This window comes from Ostrea edulis, chromosome 2 (genome assembly GCF_947568905.1).
Source record: "Ostrea edulis chromosome 2, xbOstEdul1.1, whole genome shotgun sequence".
NCBI classification, from domain to species: Eukaryota; Metazoa; Mollusca; class Bivalvia; order Ostreida; family Ostreidae; genus Ostrea; species Ostrea edulis.
The window spans coordinates 76565315-76585039 of NC_079165.1; the positions used below are offsets into that span (position 1 = coordinate 76565315).

Sequence of the window (19725 nt, forward strand, 5' to 3'; positions counted from 1 at the left end):
CAATATCAGCAAACGCCCATGTAAATTTGAATTTCCAGTGGTTAATGAGAAGATTTCAAATGAATACACCCTATTGTTGCATTTTAGTGATAATCTCTCTTTTGAAGGGGACATAGCCCTTCATTTGAACAAACTTGAATCCCCTTCACCCAAGCATAATTTGTACCAACTTTGATTGAAATTAGCCTGCTGGTTCTGGAGACAAATTTTAAAATTTGACAGTGTATTTTCACAATTTTGCTGTCATTATTTCCCCTTTGAGAAGGGTATTGTCCCTCATTTGAACGAACTTGAATCCTCTTCACCCAAGGATGCTTTGGGTCAAGTTGAAATTGGCCAGATGGTTCTGAGGAGGATTTGAAAAGTTTACAACAACAACGGAAATTTTGATCAGAAATGCTCACATTATTGAGCCTTTGGCTCAAGTGGACTGAAAAACCCAGGGATTATCGGTAACTTCTCAAGGCCTCAAGGGTGCGAACGGTCGACATGGGATGCTTACTCCTCCTAAGCACCTAATCCCACCCCTGATGTGTCCAGGGCTCCGTGTTTGCCTAACTATCTATTTTGTATTGCTTATAGGAGTTATGATATTGATCACTGTTCGTTATCTTCGCCTTTCATTCTGCCCCATTCACAATGGAAAATACATGTCACCTGGTTCGCAATTCATATATGTATGTACTCGTTTCCCCAACATGCTACATCCACTTGTAGTTTGCAGTCCATGTAACCTGTAGTTATTGTTATAAACTTTCTTTTTTGAAATTTCGTTCTTTTTAAGCTGTCTTGATGTTATGCCCTCTGGGCCCAAAATTTGGAATTAGTTTATCTTATCTTATCTGTAGGTTGATTTTTTTTCCATTTTGCGTAAAAAATCAAAATGCTGAACCCTATTTTCTTTTTTTAAAATCCTGCAGATTAAGGATGACCATAGGTGCGATTGAAGTGGAAATATCTTCTTCATGTAAAAAAAATATAGCTTTTCGGTGGGGAGGGAAAATTGCTAAACACTTTCTTATTCACCTTATCATGGTTTAGAAGAGAAATGCAGTGCTTTTGCAGTAGAGAATATACTTTGCTGTGTTAGTATCAGGGTTTAGACCTTTGGTGAATTTAGTCTTGTGTGGTGCTAGTCTTTATACAAGTAAATCGGAGTTGTGTTCAAGTGATATCACAAATGTATACAATATAGAGAACCTTTGAAGTAAATTTGTACTCTTGTCTATTGTTATTAACACTAAAAGATTTAATACATTAGATCTCAGTTGTTTGCAAGTCATGTCCCATATAAGAAAGGAAAACCTTTCTAACACTCCCCCTTATCAATTCAATACATTATTTCTAGGGCAAAGTGACGAGTTCTATTTTTTTTTAAAGTTTTTATCTTTAAACTATTTAACTCAAGTATCACCCATTCATTTCACTCTGAACATTATTCAAATTTACCAAAATTTTAAGAAAATTGCTATAAATATAAAGTTTGCATTACTTAAATGTTGCCTAGTAATCAATAGAAATGTTATCATTATCCAAAATCACTGCTAACAAAAGAAAATAATATCATACTCGCATGAAATGCTGATCCTCATTTACATACATATATATCATAAACTGACATGATAAACACCAATTTAATTAAAATTTGACTTGTAAATCTGCCCCTCTACTATATGCCCTGGCCATATTCAGAAAGGGAAAAAACTATCTTCATTAATTGCGTTGAAACTGGGCTAAACACCAAAATAGGAATTTGTGATGTCAAGGTCACAGGGAAGGTCAAGGGCATAAAATAATAGCACAGTTGAATAGCTACCACTAATATGTATCAGTGTAAGAGTTTTTATAAAAATATTGTCAATAGTTCCTTCGAAACTGAGCACAACACCAAATATGGAAAAGTGGAGTCAAGGTCACATGAAAGATCAAGGTCAACAAATATTGATGCAGTTGAATAAACGATACCAATATGTATCAGCATGTAAGGTTTGATGAAAAAAATCTTGAATAGTTTCTTTGAAACTAAGCTAAACACATAGCTAAACGCAAAGTGTGACGGAAGGACAGACGAAAGGACGGAAGACGGACATAACAAACACTATATGCCCCGGACATACTCATGGTGAGGCAAAACAATCTTAACATGGGGTAGATCATAGGCTGTCATAACGTTACGCTGGGTTTTTTTAATTAACTTAAGGATGGAAGTTTAGCAAATCTGACATTTATCATAGCTTAAGCTTATGAAAAAGTATCATCCATTAGTAAACCGCAAGCCAATATATCAAAAATGTTAAAGGAACTTAACATAGCATCACTGTGTACAAGCCGATGATCGTAGTATATATTACGGTCATCAAAAAATGGCAGTTGACCTCATCGGTAAGAATTTTATCATCACGATTTCAAACGATTGATTATTTATTTGCATCATTTTTTCGATAATCATCAAGTATCCAGTGGAGTAGTCTTAATGTTAGTCACTGTAGTTTTCTCCAAAGCTTATTCATCGATAAAACGGCCTCCAATTGTTGTAGTACGATGACAATGTTTATCGTTTTAACGAATGTTTATCGTTTTAACGAAGACCGTAAATTATGATTTGGGTGGCCGAATAATATATATTGAATTTTCTTCTTGTGTATTAAATTCAATTTAAATGCATTTTGAAGAGGCCAAAATAGATGTGATTTTGCATCAAGACTACCCTGCGAAGTAAACCAGGAAAGGCACCTTTATCGTGCGAGGCAACGTACGAAGGCTATTTTCACTTCTTGAATCTTAATTCAGAATCGGAGCATACTGTCAACGTAAATATTTGTTACGGTCATCACCCTACAAATCTGAGCTCGAAATATGTCGATTCAATTTATCCATGTGAGTTCGAAATAAAAGACACCACAGAGTCGTCCACTTTTGCTTCATACTTAGATATTTTATTGAAAATAGATATTAACGGCAAACTAGCAACTCAACTTTATGATAAACGAAATGACGTCAGCTTCTCCATCAGCAACTTCCCATATTTATGTAGCAATATTTCATTATCATCTGCATACGGTGTTTATATCTCTCAACTGATTCGATACGCAAGACTTGTTCTGAGTATTATCAGTTTTTAAATCGAGGTAGGTTACTGACAAACAAGTTGATGGTGCATCATCGTTTATTATTATCCTTCAGAATAATACAGTCAATTTCATTGGTCGAGGGCTGGTCACGTGGAGGGAGACAATTCGTGATGTCTCCCTCACGCGCAGGGTGACAACTGTGTTGTCTCCCTCTAGAAGATAAACTTAAGCGAGCAACGTAACCATAGGAAAATATGCGGGATCGTAAATCATAAACTTCAGCGTCAACATTAACGGTCACAAATAACAATCGAGAAGAAATATATTTCCATTCTAATGCAATTTTGCATTTCACTTGATGTTTACTTTTTTGTCTTGAAATACGTTACGAAATGTTGAAATACGTGTGACGTTATGTTTTTGTGTCATTCTACTGTGACGTCACAATTGAAAGCTTTCTCTCGTTTAACTTCCTCAAACCTCAATGTTTTGCTTTCGTTAACATATATATCTAATAAATGTATGGCATTGAGTGTAAAACAAAATAATGTGTGTAGTTGAGGGTAACATTTATTTCATCCCTCGAAAACTATTGAAAAGTTATCTTAATTTTCTGCAGAGAAAGTTATTACGAATTTGTTCATGTTTTGAATTTTAAAAAAGAGGTATATGGTACAAGTCAATAGATGTGTGATAGTTTTTTTAACATTCAGATTCTTCAGGATAATAAAACTATTATGGACTGTTTAGCAGGGAGACACCACAAATTATCAGGTCTTAGTAGGGTTATCACTCTCGGGCGCACAAGCGCCCTCGGGTGAAAACCCTACTAAGACCTGATAATTTGTTATGTATCCCTGCTAAACAGTCAATAATTGTATAATGTCAGAATTTCGCAAATTCTATGGTCGTTTTAACAATTTATTTTGCCAATATAACCTATCATTTGGACAAATACCGTTTGCCATTGTTAGGCCGTTCTTGGCACACTGATTTTGACTACGGATAACTCCGTTTACCTGATCAAGATATAGGGCTCAAGGCGGGTATGACTGGTCAACAGGGGGTGCTTACTCCTCCTAGGCACCTGTTGTTCTCACCTCTGGTATATCCAGGGGTCCGTGTTTGTCCAACTTTCTATTTTTTATTATTATTTTTGCTTATTCATTGGGGTTATGAGATTGATCACTGTTCATTATCTTCACATTTCATATTTTCCCATCTTGATATTTTTGGTGATGTTTAATACGTGTCTAATGTCATTCCACAGAGATAATGACAATTGTTAGTAGTAGATAAATAAGTTCTGGGACAGACAGTATACAGGTGTTAAAACTTTCTAACATAAAAAATACAACACCTCAAATACATTGTTTCTTGTAATGTAAAATATCTTTGTCAAAACAGAAAAATACTCCTACAAAATTGAGTAGAATTAGACGAGACTCAATGCAAACAAATTCTCCTGTGCAAAATCAGAAATATCTTCCCCTTTGTATGAAATGAGTCATAGCAAATCAAAAAGAATGAAAACCATAATACTGTTTGTGTCTTCCCACAAAATTCATGATCAGGTTCATGTCAGTATAGATGTTTGTTTATGAGTATCTATGACGTCAACACTGTTCACAGCTTCGCAATCAATTTTTCCATGACTTTATTATTGCTGTCCTGAATTTTCTTCACCGTCTTTATGAATTCGTCACCAAATACTCTTTGAGATCATCTACTTTCCTCTGTTTAGGTTTTTGTTTTTGGTTTGGATTAGGGGTGGATGAACTAGATTAACTACTATCATCCTCTTCCTCTTCCACTTCATCTTCTGTGTCTGCACGATTGTTGTTGACTTCATGCGATCCTAGTAAACTTTTCATGACCAAAGGTTTAAAGGCTGGATCATATTGCAATAGAAACTGCATTTCTCCTTCAAACATTATTGCCAGTTTTCTTACAATCTTTCTCAAACGCTCTTTTTAATGAATGATATTTTGCCTGCATTGTGCGACAGTTGGATACGGTGTTCCTTTGGAAATGTTTTTGCAATCTGGGGCCAAATGTGTTTGGTTTACACAAAATCTGTTGCGCCCTCTTTCTTTTTGTCCATCGAAATACCATGGAGTCGACGTGTAGGACTTAGATCCCTAGTCTGTTAGCAGAAAAGTTTGCGATTACTAAATGTTGTTTGTAAACTTTTGTACCATTGACAAGCCAATGCTGATAAAATTTGCTAAAAGTTACCTAACTCTGAACGCAAGTGATAGAAGTTGTTGACCAGCCGTCATCGTTTGCTGTTTCACATTGACGAAGGACCTGGATATATGTATTTCCCCTATATGTCATTTAACTCAGTTTGACGTCTGAATGCGCAAAACAATTATTCTGCAGCATTCGAGAAGGTCAGTAAAATTTGAAATAATCTTTGTTAAAGAGGTTTGCATCTGAGAATTGAAGTAATGCCATTTTTTTAGAAAGTGTATTTTTGATATCTAAATTGAAGGAGAATTAAAAAATTAAATAGAAAAACGGGTAGCAATGTTTGTTATTGAGTATAACGGTCGTTGAAGTGATCAGCCTTAAATTATGATCAGTAAAGGAGTCATTCGTTAACGGTGACTTAAAATGTAAATGTTTAAAATGGATTGGGCACACACACACACACACACACACACACACCACACACACCTGAGAGACCATTATTTCCCAGGCAAACGAAAGTTGATCTCTAAAAAGAATTTACTCCGTCTTTTCCTTCGTCTCTCTTCCCTTGAGTTGAAACTTTTCTGAGCTATACGTTTATCAAGATAAGAATAAGGGCATCACACTGTCCAAGTGAAGAAATTCTCAATTCAGCATTTCAATTTATACAATGTATGTACAAGTTTGAAATTGTAAACAATTTTTTGCTCAAAAGAGAAACAGGAATACGCAAAAGTGGTGGAGAGGTTGCGATTTATGCAAATATAATCGTTCCGAAACGTAGCAATAATCGAAATTAATTTTGATAATCATGATACAAAGGAGGAGCAGGAAATACTATTGCAATTAAATATTCATTTCAAAAGTTATGTAATGCATTATGTACAAATAGAATATTGAAATACAAAAAATCATGTTTTTTTCATAAATTTTAGTATTCAATTTTTTTTTATTAGCCAAAATATAGAAATATTGAATATTGTCAATTAAAAATTGACTTGCCAAATAAAGAACTTTTGTATTGGGGATTGATGGTCAGCCCAATTATGTTAGCATATACAATGCACATGTATACCTCTGTACATATGAGCAAATATCACGACATGTTGATTGATTGTTTGCTTTACGTCCCATGGAGCATTTTATTTTCACTCATATTGAGACGTCGCCGGCTGTGGGTAAAGTGCCACATTGAACCTATGCTTGGCGCTCGGGATCGTAACAGTCAAGAGTTCTTGAACATGCCAACGCCTGCCTCGGCGTGGGGCCTCCGCTCGAAGCACTTTAAAATACTAAGGGGTTGGCAAAGGAACATTCACTATGTATGTTGGTGTCTGAGGTATGACGCGGCCATGGCATGAGCGGGTGCCAGAACTCGCGACCTCCCGGTTACGAAGCGAACTCTCTACCACTGAGTTACCACGACCGGTCTCAGGACATGTTAAGATGTTTGCATGATGCTAGTAGATCATCCGCGTGAAAAATTTACGACGAGCAGTTCCGACTTAATGAAGCGATGGATCCTAGCAGATCATAGTCGGCTTTTGTTCAAACGGGATTATGGGTTATGTACATGTTTGGGGTTCAGGGCATGACAACTGGTTTCCGGTACAAAGTTGGTTAAGGTTCATTTCTAAAGTGCATTTAAATTATTTTCGATATATCCTTGGAACTTTGAGCTACTAAAATTTAGATTCAAATGAATCGAGAGTACATATTGTACACAGATAGGTGTTTGCCCATGGGATGTTCCATTCCCAGTTCAATTTCAAAAAATGTTTCTCCATTTACAGAAAAAATAGAATACTGTAGAAGACAATTTGGGCGATTTTATTTTTGCGGGTAACAGAGGGTTAGAGGGATTGTCAACTATCGAAGGTATCATTTCAGGAATTCTACATAGTTGTGGGGTTCCATTAGTAGTAAACAAACTCGGAGTCCAGTTACCTGGTTGGTGTTTCTGTGATTAGAAACAGACACTGTGCACAAAACTATTAAGATTCCCAGAGACAAAGTGCAGTAGTTGAAAAATGTCAGTTATGCTAGTAGATTGATCAAAAGTTACGTTGAAGCAACATAAAAGGGGGCTAGTTTAGGGGTCTGACAAATCCAATTATTATCTGGCCTTCACCACTCGAACAAATTGTTCACTTTATTACCTACCTCTTATTTGTTAGGCTATCATGATTCTACAATTAGAGCCTATATATTGGCCATTGGGTACGAGGAGTCGATGATGCATCCGATACTTAACATTTTGTCATTTGAACTTTGTTTTTAAAATAAAATGCTTGTACCTCCTCCGAACGGTCATGCACATTGAATATAAACTGTTATTTTAGTCAATTACAAGTTACTTCCATCGTTTTGAAAATATCTTCTAAGTGTGAATTTCTTCACCTGGATGAAAAAGTCAGTACTTCCATTTTTTTCAAATGAAGGAATAAAGTTATTTTTCCATATATGTACATCGTCAAAAATTCCACTGAAATTACAGTGCCTCATAATTGAATTTTCCCAAACTCAATGTTAGCAATTTAATGTGGCTCTTTACCTACATGTTTCGTAACTGAAGGAAACACATGCACAAAGAGTTGACACATGCATGTACATGCAGAAAACTATATCGTAACAAAGGATTTTGTAAAACAAAAAAATCAACACTATGAAGTTTAATGCGTTAATGAATTACAAACAATGTGGTATTTTAAAAATCATTGGCAAAGTTAGTTAAGAAAGTGTTAAGTGCTTTCTGCTCTTCCTGAACAAATGCACTTACACCTAATATATGTTTAATATTTATTTTTCAATACTTACTTGTATACTTTGTGACCCTTGCCTGTAACCTTAGTTTATATATGTATATATTTGTTAGTACCTAATGTTCCAGTGATCTGGTTTTGAGTGAATGAATAATTGAAATCCCTGAGACACTTCCGGTGTATACCAAAAGTATACAAGGCACCCTGGTCAGGTAAAGTCCAGGTAAGTGTAAGCCTGAATAGCGGTGTGATTCTAGTCTTATTACAATCAATACTGTCTGCTGGATTCAATATGTCAACACAACAAAACATGCTTGCATTGTAAAAAGAATATTTGAATAGAAGAAATGTTTCATTTTTTAAAATCCATCAAAGGAATAAAGTATTATGATTTTTTCCGTGAAATATTTCAGACACTGAGAGGAGACAGAAAATATCCATGTCTATATATCGCGTCTAAGGACCTACCCAACGTTTTTCATTAATATATTTTTGTGGCAGTTCACGTACAACTCATTTGCATTCGATCTCATTTCTACAAAAATTGTTGGTTTATCTTACCATGTCTGTTTTAGAGTTAGCATACCTTAATAGTTCCTGGTTGTTAGATAGATATGATGTCCTCTCTTATGTTTTAGTAAGTTGTATAAATGGGTATTATTGTAGCAAAGAAGGAGAGAGAAATCTTTGGAACGATCTGACCCCTTGCATTACTAGTTAAGCGATCTAACTACGGAGCTACCCTTGCCGATATACAGGTACACTTTAATATTAGTAAAATATATAATTTAAGCCTATTTCTGAAATTATGCAAGAACTCAAGGTTATGGTTTGGAGATGGAAATTCTGTTAGAAACGCCGCACAGGTCCTTAAAGGGATATCTTATCGGCACACTTTACATCATTGTGCATATTACAGATTACACCAACAGCGTATCAAACGAATTGAGGACGGACGGCCAGAAAATAGAAATAATGACTCACGTTCACATCTATTGCCTTCTGGATGGTAACCAGCATCACAGAGTTGACACTTCTGATTGTGAGTGTTGGTACAGTGCACTCTCCTGCATCTGTCTATCGTTGGACAATCTTGAAATCATAAACCACGTATTTATTATTTTTCGCAACTTTTCTGTTTGAGACTTAACTCCAAGGAGACAAAATCCAATTATCATTTCTTATACAACATGAAAAGCTTATGTCAGATCTATATCAATTATAAATATGAATTGTCTTACTTCTGACATACACGTAAAAACAACATTCTTTGGACTCGTTGTCAGACTTGTCCTTTGCTTTGTAACAAATCCTATAAGTGCCAATTCCAGTTCTGGTTCCACTCGCTATCCCCGACGTTCTCGTTATTCTATAAAATCATAGCAAACTGTTCATTTTTATGTAAACATGTACTTGAATTAAATGTTTTAGCAGAAATCTAAGTAGAGAAGACTTTTAAAAGTAGCTTTAAATTTGGAATGGGCAAGCGAACTGTTTTTATTTACGTGACTCCGTTGGAACTTCCCCCATCAGTTGCAGTAGGTTGATTGTACCAAACGTACACTCTTCCTGTATAATCAGCATAAATTGTTTTGCTCGGCGGACAGGTAATATCAGGTGGTGTCTTGTCTCCACCGCCTGTGAATTTCAAGTAGGACTGTCTCAAACATCCGGTATATTTTGATAACTTACTTGATACACAGAAATAGATACAGCTAGTCTATATTTGGATTTTTCAACACCTGAATATAGACTGATCTCGATGATTATGGATGTTGCCAATCACAGGCTCTTTAAACCACCATGGGTCATGGATGATATTCTTTCTAAATCATGCCGCCAGTTCCTTAAAGGTCAAATGTAATAAAAATAGATTTGAAAATAAAGTTTATAATTCATTAAAACCGGTTTTGAAAAGTTTATTGATGTGTTTATTTTTTTTTATATCCAGGTAAATGCGAAAAATACCTATTCCAAAATCGTTGTTTATAGAAACGAATGAAGGAATTATCGCCCTTTCTTATGACGTCATCTGAGACAATTGTAGTGGTTTACGCCTGTATATCATCGTTTTAATTTCTGTGAGAAATTGCCAGTTTTAGCAACACCGTGGATAGTGACGGTGAAATACCGTAAATACACTTGAGTTTAGGAATTCAACCTTTTATATTTGTACCTGCACCCGTTTCGAAACCATCCGATAGTAATATGTCTATGTTCGACAAATATCTCATAGGAATCTCAGTTAGAAATTATTTACCGAGCCAGTCCAGAGAAAAGTGGGAATGATATTGGGAAAAAAATGTTCTATCAAAAGATAACCTTTTTTATTTTACACAATCTAGGCTAATCAAAATCAGACTTCATAGATACTCGCCATATACTCTATGGTAGCGATTGTGAGCGTATTTAACTAGATTGACTCTCACGTTTGTATTTTTTTTAAATGGAATTTACTAGTATGAGATTGATCAGATTCAGATTATAATGTGTTTAGCTAGATATATATTTAATTGAAAAAAGAACAACAAAAGACAAAAGAAAAAAACTTATTGTGCACAACGTTATTTGTACCCCCCCCCCTCTTTTTTTTTTAAAAAGAAAAACATCTACATGTAGATACAATATCATAGAATGTAAATTAGGCCTATCAGTACATGTAATTTCTTCACAATTAACACACGTCAAATGCGAAATTGAAATATTATGGCACAAAGTTAACGAATTGTAGCATTTTGAAGTGTGAACTTTTGCCTTAATGATTCATGATATATTAATTAATGTAGCACTTAAAAGCATATTAGGAAAAGGAAAAACTTGTTTTCATAATGAACTGGAAGACAAAGCTTTGGAAATTGGACTGACCTAATAAATAAGTTTTTATCAAAATGGGTTTTTTAAATTGAGTTCATTTCCATTTGTACTATATTTTATTTTTTTCAAAATATATATATAGTGAAGAAATGAAATGATGAGTCCCTTATAAATATAGTATGAGTACGACAATATTCGAAAGATATTTCATCTAATAAAAGAAATAAAATCAATTTGAACTACGTAATGGGTGACATTAATTTTTATGTGCAATCGCAAACCCATTGAATACAATGTCGCAATTTAAAGCATTCAGTGGTGGATGTAGAGAGAGGTGCATTGCATCCCCCCTTAATTTGGGTTGAACTTTTTATATGATTAAAATACATCCCCCACTTGTTTTGTAGGATGTCCAATTAATCATCACTTTGCACTTTGTTTGGAGTCAAACAGGATGATGTGTCAGGGTTGATAGAAACCTGATCCTCGTTAATTAAAGTGTCACTCACTGATTCTCGTGGCTTGTCACAAATCTCAGTGTCTCTTTTCAGTTTCAGTGTCCAAATTCTTCGAAATTTAGGGTCTTTTGGGAAAAGAAACACACTTAATCCCTGTCCCGATTTGACATTGCAGTTAAAACCAGCGCATTGTACCATAAATACAGGACTTTTCTATGTAGACACTATAAAACCCTATCAATGCAATCGAAAGTTGTCTCAGATGACGTCATAAGCTACGAACGATAACTCACGTCACGACCCATTTATCGATCGCTCAGGTAAAAGTCTAATAGCGCCGTGTACTTCACGCCAAGTGATTTTTATCAAAATTGCCATGGAAATTAATCCATAAGTGTACGACAGACATTTTTCTGTGTAAAAGTCAAGTTTTAGGAAAATCACCGTACTTGACCTTTAAGCTCAAATTTACAAAAAAGGAATAGATGCCGTCAACATAAGCAACATTCTTTGTCATAAAAGAGTTCAGTCATGAATTCCAACTTATTTCAAGTTCAAATCCACACCCAGTATTTCCTACAAGTATACTTCTACTATTGCATCCAAACTTTTTAATTATAAACAAACTTTGCAGTGCCTAGATATAGACCATCTTATATTTAATCCATCAACGTGCTCTTGCTCTTCATCTTCTTTCAACTATAGTCCAGCTGGACATGTCATTACTGGTGATGTTGATATAGTTGAAAAAGAGGACCTCAAATCACTCATTCTAAATGGTCCTAGATACAGAGAACCTAGGTCTTTCAATTGGCGACATAACTTCATCTCTATTATGAATTTTGTCGAAGATTATGCCAGACGATGGTCTAAATATGAAAAAGAAGAACTTGATACATTGTTAGAATGGATTTAAAATATAAGAGGAGTATTAAAATTCCGTATTAGACATATTAAAACAAAAGTATGTACCATCTACCCTTCTGTGTTTAGTAAACCAGACGTGATAAAAGAATTAGATAGGTTACATCAGGAATATATTTTGGTTCCAGTTGACAAAGCTAGTAACAACATTGTCTTTGTTTGTAAGGCTCATTATTACAGTTGTATTTTAACGAAATTGGCATCAATTCCACTTTTGATAATCGTATTTATATTCCAACAGCCCTTTCAAAAGATGACATTCGTCAAAGCCATTAGTTCTAGGCATATTTAATATCCCAATCGATGGGTTGCATGAATGTGAGTTACTGTATCTATACTGGATTCCCTAAAGTTCGGGTTCCATATTTTTGAAGCGATCGGTCTATTTGCTTTTCTCAAAAACAACATAAATGAGAGTTTTCTTTATCTAAAACATATCGCACGGAACGTACAGAAGCATTAAGAAACAGAATATGCCTCATACTTTGAATGAAAGTAGTTACTGTTCTCAAACACTCGTGGTTAATATCGAGTACCTAAGAAAATCCGCATGGATGTTTGCTTCATGAGCTGAATTCAAGGTTTGAAATAATTTGAGAAAGAACCATGATAAGCTGTCACAAGATTATAAAAAGACATTCAATTTCTTACTAAATTGGGGTTCATAATAGTCTTTATTTTGACGAAATACTTGAAAATGAAAATAACGCAGGGTGAAAAGATGGAAGATGCAGCGTTACCAAGGTGAAAATATATCAAAGATTCCCATATTGATTAATATCATTCAGTAAATTCACAATTTCAAGTTTTTCTATCACATATTATATTCTGATTAAGGAATGAATATATTTTCTTTTCGTAAAGCATAATACATAAGTTTTCCTTCCATGTTTTCGCGATATACATGTACCTCTATCCATTACTTCTCAATTGTGTATGAGCATCTCGTCAATGAAACGATTAACAAAAACGCAGTCAATCAGAATCGTTGGCACAACAAAAATGAAATGATATGGAAATCATATAGTTACTTGTAGTTAAAGGTAAAGCCTGTACCTCGGTAGCTTTTCTTAATTAGGACCCATTCGTTCAATACTCGTTTTTGTGTCGTCGTCTTACAGTGAGGAAGTTTGTTCTCTTGTTCTCTACTCCTGTTGTGTTATTTGAAGCCTCCAGGCTCACGATAGGTAGGAGGTTCGATCACACTGGTAATCCGGATAGCTACATTATCTACAGTGTATGTTGCCGTCCAAAGTCAGCCTTGTGTGCTCATTGGTCTCAGTTGATTGGTGTATTGTTTTAAATGATATTCAACTTACCTATGGATGATGTTGTCTATTGAGTGTTTCCCTTATCCCCGATCTTCGATTCCACTCTCTTGAGAAATATCAAATTATTTTCATTTGCGAAATCGGATTTGACACCGCGTTTCTCCTTGGAAATTTATTCCAATAACAGGTCAGTTTGAGCAATGAAGTTACATGAAGTTGATTCAAAGTCAGAACTTTAACCCCCCACCCCCACCCCCCGCGCGCTATTGAGTTTCACATATATCTATATTTCCGCATCGAACCTCTCTAGGCTGAGTGTCTTAAAATATCGTTTAAGGTTCTTTCGACACTTTAATTCCAGGTCTTTTGGAAAATCGTTGTTAATCAACCGAGTATTTACTTTCGTTAGTCTTTCCCTTTGTTTTCGTCGTATTGAAAAATTAGTTGTGTGTCATTGAGAACTTTCCCTTCAAATATAAGCCACACAGACTCAAGTAGGGGGATGTCCAATTTGTTTTTCCAACGATTATTTTCAGTTATTTTCTTAGCCTTATTGTATGACTGCCCCCTTCCCCATTTTTGACAGTAGTGGCGAATGGGAAAAAAGTAATCTTTATGTTATGAAATGAATCCATGTGTAGATGCACGAACTCTACCCCCCCCCCTCCTCAAATCACGATTTAAGAAAATGCAGTTTGGGCAAAAATGAGGTAGTTTTAGTCACAGGGGTTTGTCTTCCGGATTGTGGAAAATTAAAAAAAAAGGAAAATATTAATCCTCTTGAAAACCTCCGTTCAAGTACATGCAGTTTTGATAAAGATGCCGACACGTTTCGGCAATTAATATATCATTTAAATTATACCCCACAAACAGTATCATATCGATATGACGCCCCTCCCCCTTGTTTGTCACTATATATATATATATATATATATATATATCTGTGTGTGTGTGTGTGTGTGTGTGTGTGTGTGTGTGTGTGTGTGTGTGTGTGTGAAAAATCCAGATTAAGCAGTGTGTGTGAAAAATCCAGATTAAGCACTCAAAGCGGCTGAATATTTTGGCTAATATGTAAACCCACCCCCACCCCTGTAATCTTTGATCTGCCTCTGAATTTGACACATCAATTATATTTGATTTATTTATATGTTGCATTTCTTATGTTTTCATCATTGAATAAATGTTAAAATTGTTGCTTTTCTATGCTCGTGGTTTGGAAGTTGGAGTATGGTTCCGTGGAAATTATAGTATAGCTAAGCTCCTAGAATTTATTGTATGTAGGATTTCTGTCTGATTTAAAGTATGGCTACGATTAAAGAAAAATATCGCATCTTGATATCCTCTTAAAGCTGTACCTGCACACCATTCATGTACCAGCAATTCATCTTATTTGTAACAACTATTCAAAATCTATAATGGAAGGGAAATTTATGTATCATACGCTGATAAAAGAAAAATAGATTCATTCCTAAATCAGAATATAATATGTGACAGAAAAACTTAAAATTGTGCATTTACTGGATGATATTAATCAATATGGGAATCTGTTCACCTTGATAACGCTACATCTTCCATCTTTTTACCCTGTGTTATTTTCATTTTCAAGCATTTCGTCAAAATAAAGACTATTATGAACCTCAAATTCAGTAAGAAATTGAATGTCTTTTGATATTCTTGTGACACATTATCATGGTTCTTTCTCAAATTATTTCAAACCTTGAATTCAGCTCACGAAGCAAACATCCGTGCGAATTTTCTTAGGTACTCGATATTAAACACGAGTGTTTGAGAAAAGTAACTACTTTTATTCAAAGTATGAGGCATATTATGTTTCTTAATACTTCTGTGCGTCCATGCGATATGTTTTAGACAAAGAAAACTCTCATTTATGTAGTTTTTGAGAGAGAGAAAACATACCGATCGTTTCAAAAATCTGGAACCCTGCGTTACTGAATCTTTTCACTATGGTCACGATGGTCCATGGTGTTGCTGGATCCAATAAATATTCTACCAAGCCCCTATCTTTGCTCCTCACGAAAATATTAACAGCTGTGAAGGAGAAACTTCAAACGTAATGTGCGACTACATATGCCAGAAGTGGTGTAGATCAAATTTGGATTCTAAAACATTCTAAAGAACTTATAGTAAACTTGAAATCACGAAACTTTTCCCAGATCAACAACATCAAAACGCATGATTTCTCAACACTTTACTCGACCATTCCTCACGATATATTAGGAACTAGACTTTTTGACATCATAGACAGTTATTTCTTGAACAAAAATGAAAAACGCAAATATTCCCATCTAGTGATCAGTCATCCAAACAATTACTTTGTTAAACACCACTCTGTTTCCATGCACAAGTACTCTGAAGTTGAAATAAAAAATATGCTGGAGTTCCTCATTGACAATATCTCCGTGGTATTTGGTGATCAGGTCTTCCAACAGTCAGTTGGAATTCTCATGGGCTAGAACTTCTGCTCCTTTGTCAGCTGACCTGTTTCTAAATTCCTATGAAGCAGAATTTATTCAAAAACTTCCACGTGAGAATAAAAACTCTCTTGCTATGGCCTTCAATTCGACATTTAGATATATCGACGACGTGTCTATTAACAATAATAACTTTCATTCATATGTCGCTTCGATATATCCCTGTGAGCTCGAAATAAAGGACACCACAGAGTCGTCCACTTCTGCTTCATACTTAGATATTTTATTGAAAGTAGATATTAACGTCAAACTAACAATTCAACTTTATGACAAACAGAATGATTTCAAGTTCTCCATCGTCAACCTCCCATATTTATGTACCAATATCCCATTATCACATGCATATGGTGTTTATACCTCTTAACTGATTTGATACACAAGAGCTTGTTCTGCGTATGGTCCGTTTTAAATCGAAGCAGGCTGCTGACACACATGTTGATGGTGCAGGGGTTTCAACAGTCTCGTTTAAAGTCAGCAATTCTATGGTCGTTATAACGATCTAGTTTGCCAACACAACTCTAGTTTGTCAATATAACCTATAATTGGGTCAAATGCTGTCTGGCGTGTTTCATACCGATTGTTAGGCCGTTCTTGGCACACTGATTTTAACTTTGGATACCATTAACCTGATCAAGATATAGGGCTCAAGGCGGGTGTGACCGGTCGACAGGGGATGCGTACTCTTCTTACACATGATCCCACCTCTGGTTTATCCAAGGGTCCGTGTTTGTCCATCTCTCTATTTTGTATTGCTTATAGGAGTTCTGAAATTGATCACTGTTCGTTATCTTCACCTTTCATACATGTAACTTCAACTACTACCCCACCGTAAAATGGCTGAAATACTGCCCAAACGGCGTAAATCATCAATCAATCAATCCAATACTAGCTGGTTTCATGACATAAATACTTACATGTAACTAAGACTGAAGATAATAATTATCTGTGAGGAAAAAAAATTGTTAACTAATTTCATCGCCCTACTTGTCGATGATTTTAAGAAATACATACCACCACCCCACCACAATCTTTTCTGTTTACTGTGCTGGAAGTCTTTCTTCTGAATGTCTGTAAATAATTTGTTGGGTTTTTTTTTTTAATATCAATCAATGCAGTTTTCTACAATTAAAAATAACTCGACAATTTCAGTTCAAATTACCAACTGCCCAGTTTATGGTAAGTAATGAAAGTTTCATACATGTAAATATATTATATATATATATATATATATATATATATATATATATATATAAATATATATATAATATATATTTACATGTATGAAACTATATAAATAAGTACAAATCTTTACGAATAATTATTTCACCTACTTTTACAACTTATATCAGACCCGACCCATTCTCCATTCACGCAAGCTTTCCACGTTGAAAAGGCCCTTTCATGGTTGCAGGACACTAAGCATTTAGTTCCTTCATTGACGACAGTGTTTATTGGCACATGATTCCGATCGAAACAATGAATATTTCGGTAATGTTCGAGTTCTTGCAGATTGCAGATTTGTGTATTCTTACATATCAAATAAAAGTAAATTACCATATCAGTAAAGCATTCTAAATCACCACGACAATAAAAAAAAATCAAAATCATGCTAACAATAATTACAAAAAAAATCGAAATCACCGTAACTACAAAAAATATGAAATCACCATGACAATAAAAAATTAGACATCACCATAGAAACAAGAATTGAAGTACATATACCTATACATTGTTTATATAACAGGATTGATAAAATACTTGATGAATAATGACAACCAATTCAGCTAAATGAATTACAATTAAGTTAACAAATAATATCCATATGCATTATACAATTGATAGCATCTAGTTTAACAACAAACACCACACCTAAATGAACTAGAAAACTGACACGGTCAGCAAGGGCCCCGCTGATGATTTTTAGAGGAAAGTGACATATGTATTCGATATAGCAATGTTTGGGGCTGGTATATATGTTAGATTTAATCATATTCAAAGCTACATTGAAATGAAAATTAGTGAAAAAGGAATAATGAAGGATAAAGCATATTTATAAGAGACAGATGCAAATGTAAAATTACTTCTGTTTGGCAAACACTCACCCACTCAAACACAACAAAGTGCAACTAAATCCCATTGTAAGGGGATTTAAAATGCATAACTGGTACATAATGCGGTACATATCATTTAACAAGGATTGTGAATTTGACAAATTGATGTCTAGGAAAAGGAAATTCTGACATCTGCGTTTTCAAACACATTTGATAGAAATGTTCTACATTTTTTAAGAATAGAAATTTTTAGAATGTGTCTTTGCATATATAGGTGAGGCAGTTTCCCTTATTCCTAGCAGAAACATATGTATGCGCCAAAGAAATCATAAGCAAATATCAAAATACTCGCGTAGAAAATATGGACTTTTCCGTCAACAAGTAGTGAAACACACCATTTCGAGATTTTCACAGACGAAAGTTCGGTAATATTAACGAATAAGGTACACTCATTTTGTATCTATTTTGTGACTTTGTTTATCAAAAGGAACAGTTCTCTAAGGTATAATGTGCAATTGGTACATAATTCAGTGAAACAGTTACGTTTGAACATACCTCCACTTTGCAACCATTCTCTACCCAGAGTTCCGTGCGCTCCTCGCACTACACCTCTGTCAACGGCTTTTTACAAAAATCTTGTAAAAGTTTCTAATATCCAACATTTTTGTTTTCAACTAAATATTTAGTCATATTATGAAATGTTTTTGGTGCAATTAAATTGATGCTTACTGTAAATTGTTTAAAATCGCCGTTTTCTGATCCTAAATTTGGAACTACTTCGTAATGTGCGTACGAATGTAGGGCATCCACGTGGTGAAGATTTGAATGTAAACATGGAATCAAAAGCAAGAAAGGCTGTAAAAATACGATAAAACTTGTGAAATAAGAGACAAACAGCTAAATGGTAAATATGTACTTATTAAAGTGCCAGTGGGCTATGAAAAGCCTGATGTCATCACCTGTTACCAGAACTTTTAAACAGAAAGGAAACCGAGAATTATTGTTTTTATCATGTGATTACATGTATATTGTCACGTGATTCCAAGCGTTGACAGTGGTGAATGTGAAGCTTGCGTAACACTCCCTCTGGTGAGAGAATGCTTTGCAACCGCATGTCAGAAATTTAATTTCGTATACCGATCCCGAGCGAGAGTTGTTGATTGGGAATGACGTGCATTTAATTCAATATACATGTAACACCAAACATATTTTATATCACATTCAAAAACAACATATATATATATTGCATTTATGTCCCTTAGACAGTGGTGAATAGACGCATTCTTAATAGCCAAAATAATGACATATTTACAGACATGACATCACCCCTGTATGACATGACCCCAAAATCTATAGGTGTCTTCCTTTTATTGTAAATAATTTCTGTACAAATTTTAAAACCATACAAACTCAGTTATCGTATGACAAAGAAAGTGTTGACGGACAGACGGACGGACAATGTGATTACTGTAGGGCTCCCGCATTTCATGCGGGGCCCTAATTACAATTCAGGAATGTTGGTTTACTTCATTACCACAGGGGCAAAGGGAAACTATATAGAAAATTTACTGAAATGCGAAACGTACACTTTATTTCACCTTCCATGTTATAGAAAATGAATATTGTCAAGACGATATTCGAAGAAAGCAGTTATAGTTGAAAAACGCAAATCGTGTAAAAAGTGTG

At 34.8% G+C, this 19725-nt stretch overlaps 1 protein-coding gene across 3 annotated transcripts in view; it reads right to left on the reverse strand.

Moving 5' to 3' along the window:
• Positions 1 to 19725, reverse strand: part of LOC125681397 (hemicentin-1-like) — a 56975-nt gene that overhangs the window by 29527 nt on the left and 7723 nt on the right. For all 3 annotated transcript variants that reach the window (XM_048921463.2, XM_048921464.2, XM_048921465.2), the window contains 5 exons: positions 17320 to 17515; positions 17000 to 17056; positions 9535 to 9667; positions 9271 to 9398; positions 9014 to 9121 (listed from right to left, as the gene is read on the reverse strand). In XM_048921463.2, coding sequence (XP_048777420.2) covers positions 9014 to 9121; positions 9271 to 9398; positions 9535 to 9667; positions 17000 to 17056; positions 17320 to 17515 — 622 coding nt within the window. The remainder of the gene's footprint in view (positions 1 to 9013; positions 9122 to 9270; positions 9399 to 9534; positions 9668 to 16999; positions 17057 to 17319; positions 17516 to 19725) is intronic.